The sequence below is a fragment of the Pelodiscus sinensis genome, chromosome 12, assembly GCF_049634645.1.
Source record: "Pelodiscus sinensis isolate JC-2024 chromosome 12, ASM4963464v1, whole genome shotgun sequence".
NCBI lineage: Eukaryota > Metazoa > Chordata > Testudines > Trionychidae > Pelodiscus > Pelodiscus sinensis.
The window spans coordinates 43,565,522-43,576,380 of NC_134722.1; the positions used below are offsets into that span (position 1 = coordinate 43,565,522).

At 44.4% G+C, this 10,859-nt stretch overlaps 1 protein-coding gene across 5 annotated transcripts in view; it reads right to left on the reverse strand.

Annotated features, from left to right (window-relative positions):
• Window positions 1-10,859, reverse strand: part of NLRC5 (NLR family CARD domain containing 5) — a 90,117-nt gene that overhangs the window by 37,846 nt on the left and 41,412 nt on the right. For 4 of the 5 annotated variants that reach the window (XM_075940385.1, XM_075940386.1, XM_075940387.1 and 1 more), the window contains exons 13-18: window positions 8,126-8,209; window positions 6,686-6,769; window positions 5,832-5,921; window positions 3,961-4,026; window positions 2,727-2,840; window positions 1,283-1,366 (exon numbers count right to left, since the gene is read on the reverse strand). In XM_075940385.1, the coding sequence (XP_075796500.1) occupies window positions 1,283-1,366; window positions 2,727-2,840; window positions 3,961-4,026; window positions 5,832-5,921; window positions 6,686-6,769; window positions 8,126-8,209 (522 nt within the window). The remainder of the gene's footprint in view (window positions 1-1,282; window positions 1,367-2,726; window positions 2,841-3,960; window positions 4,027-5,831; window positions 5,922-6,685; window positions 6,770-8,125; window positions 8,210-10,859) is intronic. The other variant, XM_075940388.1, reaches the window with a different exon arrangement.

Here is a 10,859-nt window from a genome sequence, read left to right on the forward strand (position 1 = left end):
CTTCCCCTCAGGGCCAGATTAACTCTTCCGGAGGCCTGGGGCTATTAGATTTTATGAGCTCCCTAGGCTCTGAGGTGGGGCCGATAATGAGGGATTCAGTGTGCGGGAGGCAGCTGCCGAAGAGCAGCCCAGGTTGAAGGGGTCTAGGATGCAGAGCAGGCTGGAGGTGGGTGGATCTGCAAGGGAGGGTGTAGGAAGGAGGCTTACAGGGGATTAGCACTTACCTGGCCCAGCTCCCATTTTGCAGGGGGAAGAGTAGGAACCACAGAGGCCCCTCCCCACTCCCAGCAGAGCTGGCCCAAAATGCAGCAGCATGCAGGGGCTTTAGTGGCTGTATCCCAGGGCCCTGGACTAACCCTTCTTAGCCTGGGGCAACCCCTAAAGTCCCTTTCATAATCCAGCCCTGCTTCCCCCCACAGTGGGGCAAGCCAGTGTTTGCACTCAAGCCCCAAGCCTTGCCATGGGCTGCATCGAGGGAAGTCAGGGGCCAGATCCAGCCAACAGGCCGTAGGTTCCCCAGCCCTAGCTTATGTGGTAGAGGTCTGTACTAGGGATGTAAAGGGTTAATTGGTTAACCGATTACCTGGTTAGCATCACCTGGTAACCAGCCAGACTGGAGTGCGGCCTTCATGGCATGGCAGGCTTGCCTTGGACTGACTGGAGCAGCCCATGGTGATGGGCCCAGCTGGGCTGGAGCAGCCCCCCGCTTTAGCCTGGCTGGGCCTGCCACACTGCACCACAGTCAGGGAGGGCTCTGCTCCGGCCCAACCAGGCTGGAGTGACCCCTCTGCCCGCAGGATCCTGGTTAACTGGTTAAACTTAACTTTTGACTGGTTAACTTTTTAAACAGGCTTTCACATCCCTAGTCTGTGATTTGGTGCTGAAACTCCATAACCGGTATTGAGAATATATATAAGTACCACACCTACTGCAAATGCGTATGAGAGAGGCACATGTTGCGTGCATGCAAAGGACCCATTGGAACTATTTGCTCTAGGCTTGTGGAAGATTCTTGAAGTGTTTCAATTGAACCTGGATGTCTTTCTAATAGATATAGTCCAGTTCAAACATGTGTATGGACTTGATGCAGAACTTACTGGGCAAAGTTCTCTGCCCTGTGATGTGCAGGAGGTTAGAGTTAAACCATCTCTCTTCTGGCCTTAAAATTATGAATCTCTGGTCAACTAACGGGACCCTATAAATAAAGCCCAACATTTAAAAATATTATAAGCAATATCCCAACAAATTGCAAAAGTAAACTTATCACTAAAAGACAACTCACTCTAGCTCTGATATGCTACTACATTTCTTCAATACAGCACACAGCTTGTCCAGATCTCTGGTGGGAAAACCACTGTTTGTCAGCCTAAGAAAGAAAGAAAGCCCCCACCCCAAAACATGAGCTAGGCTTAAAATCATGAGATTTTGAACAATAAGAATACTGGGTTTCTTTGCTTTGTTTCCTGGTGTTTGAGCCTTTCGTTTATACTCAGCCACATTTCAGGATTCCTCTGTGAACATGAGGATTAGAAATGTACTTTTTTTTGGAGTGAAAGTTGATAAACTCATATATCCAGGAGCTGGGGGGGGGGGGGGGGGGAGTTTAAGAACATCATGACACTTGGCAATGCTCCTGTAACCCAGAGGTTTAAATGGTACTTGAGAGAGGGAGTCATTCTACAAAAGCTTTCAAAATCAGATTTTAAAATGAGCCTTGCTTGGGAAAAATATTAAGGCAAACCAGCAAAAGCTACATTGCTTTCCAACTCAGCCCTCTGAGTACCACCCTGCATAGCAGCTCAGCACTGACCCATGGATACAACACAGATCATCCAACTGGGAGACTGAGATGCTGTTCTGAGCTGTGTGACTTTGACCAAGTCATGTCATTGTTTTGTGCCTCAGTTTCTCCATCTGTAAAATGGGGATAATATGTATATGAAAGCTATGAGTGAAAAATGCTGTCTGGATGCTGAGCATTATCATTTGCTAAGAGATGAGGGCTGGCTTGGTGGCATTTCTTTAGCATTATTTATTTGCATTACAATCACACATGCAGGTCCCCATTGAAACTGCCTGTGTGAACCCCATTGTTCTCAGAGAAGCACATGCACGTAGTAAGAGATTCTCACTGGACCATGGAGCATTATATTTAAACAGACTCATAAGGGTGGGATAAATTAAGGATGATTCAGACAGGGAAGCACAGAAAACAAAGTGAACTGTCCAAGGTCACAAAGAGATGCTGTGGCAGAGAAGAGATTTGAACCCAGCTCTCCTGAGTCCTACTTGCGTACCAGTCCTTCCTCTTGACAGCCTGCAGGAGATATGAACACAGCCTAACATGCACGGGGTTATCGAGTCTGAATTAAATCCAGACTTGAGTTTGAGTCCAGGATCTTGTTACAGTGCATGTCCCAGAGTAAGAGAAACTGACAAGTTCAGCAAATCAAGTTCCCATCTCTGCTCTGCTGGTTGAACTACAAATCACTGGCTGGTTTGGTGAATGAGACATCATAACTAGGCAACAACATGGGCTCTTGCAGGATGGCATAAGCACTAACCAGAGAACACCCACACACAACAATAATTATGATAAACAGTGAGAAGTGGGTCTTTGAAACAACTTCCTCTGTGCTAATCACCATACAGACTTGCATCAGAAATGGTTCTCTCAGCAGCAGACACCAAACATCTCTGAACACTTATGGAAAGCATCAAGCTACCTTATTTTCCTTGAGATCATAGACTTCTGGCTCTCATCTTCACCTGAGTGGTCGCCACTAAGTGAGATGCCCCTGGAACAATACACATGATCAGATCTGAACATGAACTGTCCTCTGAAAAGACAAGATGAACAGAAGAACTCAAGGATTGGTATGTAGGTAACTACTCCAGGGAGGAGTCACCTTAGCAGAAGGCAGCAGAAAAAGCAGGACAAATAATTGGAAATAAACATTGCGCTCCCTTGTTTGTAAAGCCACCATGGATTTGCCCCAAGGAGCTTATCTGATCAGCTCATTTCCTGCCCTTGTCTAGCAGTATATAACTCTTCCTTTCAGTGGTTAACCAAATACTCGAGAGAAGGGATGTTTGAACTTTTCCCTTCCAAACTGATTTGGTGCAGAAAAAGGAGTTTTTGACTGAATGAAGATTTTTGTGAAACGTGTGTTAATTTCATTTTTTTAAAATCAAAAACAGAATGCTCCCAAACTGAAATATTTTGGTTCTAAAATGCTACTGTAGTGCTTCATGGGAGTTTCAGTTCAAATATCTCTTGCTCCCATTTTTTCCTGCATAGACTGGGCTCTCCATCTGGACTTCATTTCCCATGATGCAATACAGGCATTCAACTGCCATGATGCACTTGCCTCGCCTCACTAAGAAAGGGAGACCCTGGTGCATCATGGGAGATGTAGTCCAATCAGGAAGCTCAACTTACAGAGGAGAGAAGAAGCGTAAAGCAACTGAACTATAATTCTCGTGAGACACAATGGCAGCATTTCGGATTCAAAATATTTTTGATTTTTTTCCTGCAAACACCGAGATATGCTTATTGAGCTGAACTTGGTTCCATTCTATGTGCTCATATCTGGAACTCAGGTTTTGTAACTATTCAACCTGCTTCCTGTTACGTAGCACAGCTATGTGGTATTACACATTGCTGCACTGGTGACTGCTACATTGATAACCTTTTATCTTAGCAGAGTGTTCTATGTTAAGAGTCCTGTGGGATGAACTGTGCTGGAGAGATGTAAGACATTATAATCAGAGTGTGGGGAAACTAAGTGAGAGGATGCTAAGAGAAATCATCAAGATCAGAGTGAGATGGGCAACAGAAGGTTAAAACTGCCAGGATACATAGTGCACCCTAATGACCAACTAAATTGTATGTTTGGGTTCATTCCAACATATAAATAACAGGAAAATATAAGAAACAGCTGTTTCCATGTGATGTACCTGGAATGGGTAGAGTCAAATTCTTTATCTCCTATGAACTTCAGGATTGCAGTCTGATGATGAAGGCTGTGGATGAACGAGATGACAAACAATGTTCACTATCACTAATTCATATTTTTATTTACTCTTGATAATATTGTGGGTCTTTTCAAAACAACTTAGTCAACACTCCAAAGGTCAATTAAAATATTACCCAAGACAACCAACCATCTCACATAGCTAATCTCGTATCTAATTAAGCAATATCAGTTGACTAGTTCAGAACACTATCAAGGAAAAAGTCCTTTTGAAGTTACTACACTTTCACAACACAGGGTCTGGTTTAAAGTAGGGAATTCTAGTCAAGGTTCGGGGCAGGTGATGAATTGCATGGTGTCAGCATGAGAAAAGCAGAAACGGCTGTGAAAAAAGACATTTTGGCTCTCTAAAATCCAATTACTGTATCTGATTCTCAGCCAAGTATTTTGGGAGTTTACTCTGAAAAATTCTTAAAAAATAATAAATAGTCTTGCAGCACCTTAGAGACTGACAAAAATGTAGAATAAACTTAAACAAAATATAGTCTAGTAGCACTTTATAGACTAACAAAACACGTAGAGGGTATCATGAGCTTTCATGGGCACAGCACACTTCTTCAGATGATGTGTGCCCACGAAAGCTCATGATACCCTCTACGGCTGTGTCTAGACTGGCATGATTTTGCTGAAAAGCAGCCGCTTTTGTGCAAAATCTTGCCATCTGTCTACACTGGCTGCCAGTATTTGCGCAAGAACACTGACTTTGTAACATACAAAATCAGTGGTTCTTGTGCAAATACTCTGACGCTCCTGCTCAAGGATAAGCCCTCTTGCGCAAGAATTCTTGCGCAAGAAAGCCCGATGGCTAAAATGGCCATCGGAGCTTTCTTGCGCAAGAGAGCGTCTACACTGGCACGTATGCTTTTGTACAAAAGCAAATCTTTTGAGCAAAGGCACATGCCAGTATAGACGCTCTCTTGCGCAAATACTTTTAACAGGAAAACTTTTCCGTTAAAAGTATTTGCACAAAATCATGCCAGTCTATACACAGCCTACTTGTTTTGTTAGACTTTAAAGTGCTACCAGACTATTCGTTGTTTTTTAAGTTTATCCTGTACAGACTAAAACCCCGAAGGTTTTAAAAAAGGTAGAGGATATCATGAGCTTTTGTGGGCATAACCCTCTTCTTCAGATGAAATGCAGATGAAATTCAGAAAACTTCTGATGATTATGTAGAGCTATTCCTGCTAAACTGTACAGCTTTTAGCTATGAAGGAATATACAGCATTACAGAATAAAGGTAGATGGTCATTTGACCAATGTCCTGCCAATACAGGAATATTCCCTGCCACATATTTTTAGTGCTTGTTTAATACAGGTTGAGGCACTGAGATACTGTGCTCACAAGGGTACCAGTTGATAAATTAGATAGTGTATGGGTGAAGCTATAAAAGTGTCTTTTGATTACAGATTAAATACACAAGATAGATCTGTTGAGCCAGACAGCTGCCCCAGGGATGGGATGGAGCAGTGGAGTCAAGGCAGGCTTACCCCTGCCCTGGCCCTGTACCACTCTTGAAAGCAGCTGGCACATACAACAGTGGCTCCATGGTGCAATGTGCTGCTCCTCATCTCCAGGCACCAACCCCACAGCTCCTACTGGCCACCATTCTCCATCACTGATCAATGGGAGCTGGAGGAGCAGGGTCCACAGGCAAGAACAGCATATGGAGACCCCCTGCTCTGACTTTCTCAGGGGCTGCAGGGACATGCCAGCCACTTGCAGGAGCACAATTACCATAGGGATAATTACTCCAGACGTGACAGGTTAGGCATTTCAGAACATTTGCATACCTGGCTTCAAGCTCCGCCACGTTGACGCAGGTGTTCATGGCATTCAACAGGTAGCAAACACCATCCACTGATACCTGGTTGTTACTGGCACTAGGAAAGAAAACAACCAAACAAGCAGTTGATTATCTACTGAAAAGTGTATGTGCAATAATAGACCTCGAAGGAAGTCATCAGAGGGACCGGACCTCATTGCAGGGGAGGGGCACAATGCACTTTCTAACATAATTAATTTTTTTAATGGTTAGGCTGAAAATGCTGCAGCCAGTAATCCTGGTGACAAGGCTTCTGATGCCAAACACCTGTATTTTGAAAGGATGAGCCTCAGCTTTTGAATGCAATGATAGAAGCATGTGAGCTACGTAAGATTTCACTTTGGCTGATCCTCTGTACAGAGGTACGTCTCACTCCAAAAGAGGTGAGGTCAGTTTCCTCCTGTCTCAATACATCACCCAGACTCTGGGTTAGGACAGGAATCCTGCCAGTTATGATGCACAATAGCTGGCCTCTTAATCACAGGGGGTATGTCTACACTACCCTGCTAGTTCGAACTAGCGGGGTAATGTAGGCATACCGCACTTGCAAATGAAGCCCGGGATTTGATTTCCCGGGCTTCATTTGCATAAACTGGGCGCCGCCATTTTTAAATCCCTGCTCGTTCGAACCCTGTGCCACGCGGCTACACGCGGCACGAACTAGGTAGTTCGGACTAGGCTTCCTAGTCTGAACTACCGTTACTCCTCATTCCACGAGCTTCATTTGCAAGTGCGGTATGCCTACATTACCCCGCTAGTTCAAACTAGCAGGGTAGTGTAGACATACCCAGGGTTAGTTGGAGGGTGCAAGGCAATACTTACTCCAACTGCTTAGAAATACACATGTTGGGCAGACTTTCTGCCAGCTTTCTGAAGCCTTCATCACCAAGCTGGTTACCTGATAAACTGAGAGATTTTCCCATTAAAGAGGTTCATTTCAAACAGGGTAAACGACACCAAAAAATCTCATCCTTCTACTCCACGATTCTCCTCTTGTTGCTTTTATTTCTTGGCCTCATTTCCTCTCCTGCACCTAATTCCCCTTTTTAGTGCCTGTAGAACTGTGCAAATGAGCTTTTCGGGTTGCCTGGCAATTCTGAAAAAAAAAATAGTTGCAGGACGAACCAAACCTTTTCTTTTTTTAATGTTGGCAAAAAGATATTCTGGTTAGGTCAAATGAAACATTTCCGTTTGACCGCTCTGACGGATTTTTTAAAGTAAAATTAAAAGGAAATTTTGAAACAAAAAGTCATTTCAAACCAAGAACTCAAAATATTTTGCTCTGAAAACTTTGAAACAAAATGTTTTGATTTTTAAATTTTTTTTAACTGAAACAATTTCATAGAATCATAAAAGATTAGGGTTGGAAGAGACCTCAAGAGGTCATTGCGTGCAACTCCCTGCTCAAACCAGGACCAACCCCAACTAAATCCCCCTGGCTAGGGCTTTTGTCAAGCCTGGCCTTAAAATTCTCCAAGGGTATGTCTACACAGCAGCATTATTTCAAAATAGCTAGCATTATTTTGAAATAACTTAATCCACACCTACACAGCAGGCAGTTATTTAGAAATACTGTCAAGCTGGAGGACTTCTTACTCCAACTCCTGTAACCCTTGTTGTACGAGGAGTAAGGGAAGTCGGAGGAAGAGTGCTCTATTTCAAAATGAGTGCTGTGTAGATGCTCCCAATTTCTAAATAAACTATTTTGAAATAAGCTATGCAAATGACATAGCTCAATTTGCATAGCTTATTTTGAGTTAAGCCCGGCTGTGTAGACACACCTTAAAATGGAGATTGCACCCCCTCCCTATGCAACCCATTCCAGTGCTTCACCCCCCTCCTAGTGAAATAGTTTTTCCTACTATCCAACCTAGACCTCCCCCACTGCAGCTTGAGACCAATCAGAGCAGGTGGTCACAATGGATTCTTCTGGTTTGATAATCTCTGACTCTGCCAACGCTACTCCCAGGGCCCTGGCACACACCTCTGCCCCAGGGCATAGCATGGCCAACCATGCTATTTAAAATAGACACCTGCCTACACTCCGCACGGCCATAATTAGGGGTTTAGGCACCCAGCTCCCACTGCCTCTCACTGAAAATCCCAGCATGTCTAATCTCAGCACAACATGCAGCTCCCCGAGGTGAGGATCTTGCATTAAGTTGGTGATTTGACGTATTTCTCCTTCTCCCACTCACCTGAGGCAAGATCAACATTAGAAGGAAAGTTAGAAGGAAACGGGATCTGTCCCGGTGCACTTACTCCACTTCTGAGAGGTGGGGGCAGCCCCTGAGAAGAGCAGCAATCTCGACTGCATGTTGTAAATGAAGGCCGCAATCCTGTAAGCTAGGAAGAGGAAGATTAGGTTAAATGAGCAGAGTGGAGACAGACAGCTGATACTAGACTGCAGACTGTTCAACAGACAGATTGAGCATCGCTCTCGAGATTTAGTGGGAATTCACCTTTTGGCTAAATGCAGAGAGGTCCAATGAATAGGAGTAGATTGTGAGTCATCAGAGTTGGATTCTGTTTCTGGCTCTGCCACTGACGGGGTCTGGGTGACCTTGGGCAAATCACTTTTGTGCCTCAGTTTCTCTAGTTGTAAAATGAAGGTAGTAATTTGTATGGCGCTCTGATACCCTCCTCTGACAAGTGCTATGAGAGTACAAAGTTTTATTGTATAGTAAAGACTCACCACCTGCCCTACAAGCAAGGTGAGCATGATCATTCCCATTTTACAAGTGGGGAAACTGAGGCATGGAACAACACTAAGGGTGTGTCTACACAGCAGGGCTTAACTTGAAATAAGCTATGCAAATTGAGCTACATCAATTGCGTAGTTGATTTAGAAATTGGGAGCATCTACACTGCACTTATTTCAAAATAGAGCACTCTTCCTCCAACTTCCCTTATTCCTCGTACAATGAGGGTTACAGGAGTTGGAGTAAGAAGTCCTCCAGCTTGACAGTATTTCAAAATCACTGCTAGCTGTGTAGACTCAGACTAAATTATTTCAGAATAGCGCTAGTTATTTTGAAATAATGTTCAGGCCAGAATCAGGCTATAGATAACGAGGTTAATTCAATCAGGGAGGATGAGGCCCTCATGTTCATGTTGCAGATGAACCGTAGCTCAGCAGTTTCTCTTTTAAGTCTGGTCTTGAAGTTCTTTTGCTGCAGGATGGCTACCTTTTGATCTGCTATTGTGTGTCCAGGGAGACTGAAGTGTTCTCCTACAGGTTTTTGTATATTGCCATTCCTAATATCTTATTTGTGTCCATTTATTCTTTTACGTACAGTTTGGCCGATGTATATAGCAGAGGGGCATTGTTGGCACGATGGCGAATATTACATTGGTAGATGTGCAGGTGAATGAACCCGAGATGGTGTGGCTGCTCTGGTTAGGTCCTGTGATGGTGTTGCTGGCGTAGATATGTGGGCAGAGTTGGCACCGAGGTTTGTTGCGTGGATTGGTTCCTGAGTTAGAGTTACTGTGGTGCGGTGTATAGTTGCTGGTGAGAATATGCTTCAGGTTGGCGGGTTGTCTGTGGGCGAGGACTGGCCTGTCTCCCACGGCCTGTGAAAGTGAGGGATCATTGTCCAGGATGGGTTGTAGATCACCGATGATGTGTTGGAGAGATATTAGCTGAGGACTGTAGGTGATGGCCAGTGGTGTTCTGTTGGTTTCTTTCTTGGGCTTGTCCCACAACAGGAGGCTTCTGGGTACAGATCTAAAGGTAGCAGCGATGCTGCAGCAAAAAAACTTCAAGACCAGACTTCAAAGAGAAACTGCTGAGCTACAGTTCATCTGCAAGTTTGACACCATCAGCTCAGGATTAAACAAAGACTGTGAATGGCTAGCTAACTACAAAAGCAGCTTCTCCTCTCTTGGTATTCACACCTCCAGATCAGCTGCTAGAAGTGGGCCTCATCCTCCCTGATTGAATTAACCTTGTTATCTCTAGCCTGATTCTGGCCTGCATATTTATATCTGCCTCTGGATATTTCCACTACATGCATCTGACGAAGTGGGTCTTTGCCCATGAAAGCTTGTGCTCCAATACATCTGTTAGTCTATAAGGTGCTACAGGACTCCTTGTTGCTTTTAGGGAGGTGATGGAATCTCCATCCCTAGAGGTTTTTAAGTCTTGGCTTGACAAAGCCCTGGCCGGGATGATTTAGTTGGGATTGGTCCTGCCTGGGGTAGGGGGCTGGACTTGATGACTCCTGAGGTCTCTGCCAGCTCTAGGATTCTATGAATGTCCCCTTGCCCTGGAAATATGAAAGTGTGAACGTAAGTGCCTGATCCGCATTTTCTGGGCCATCTATTCCTCTGTGTATCTTTATCATCCAACACCAGCCAACTCTCCGAGTCCATCTCACATCAGGCTGCCCTGTCCTGCCACAAGTGCAGGCTCTGCTGAGCCAGGGTCACAGTGTGATAAACTCTCTTCCCTGCGATAACATGACATCACAACTGGAACATTATAAGGCCATGTTGGCTGAGCTCAGCTCACAGTACCTTGGGGTCACTGGTTTAGACAGGCCAGGATTTTTGTATTTTAACCCCTTACGCAGCTCTACCTCTAACAGACCATAAAGAATAATAAAAGAATAAACCCTTCTTCATGCATGTCCTGTTTAATAACAATTAGAACACTGAGAGCTTTTCATCCACAGATCTCGAAGAGCTTTACAAAGGTCATCAAACACTGACATGACCATTACTTTGCCCTTGCATGAAATCTGTCATCTGAGGACCTCAGTCAACCCCTGGACACTTACTTACCTTTCTAAGAACAGAAAGATTGGATTAAATGACCAGAAACACAAACAGAACAGAGCACTCTCTCTCTCAATGGGCACTATCATTAGGAATTAGCCCTCTCTCCATCCACAGGGAATTCATGTTTAGAATAGGGTAGCTGGGCAGAGGGGTTCAGTGGGTGGGATAGAGGATGGGAGAAAGGAGATGGGTTGTTTTTCTCCCGATGAAA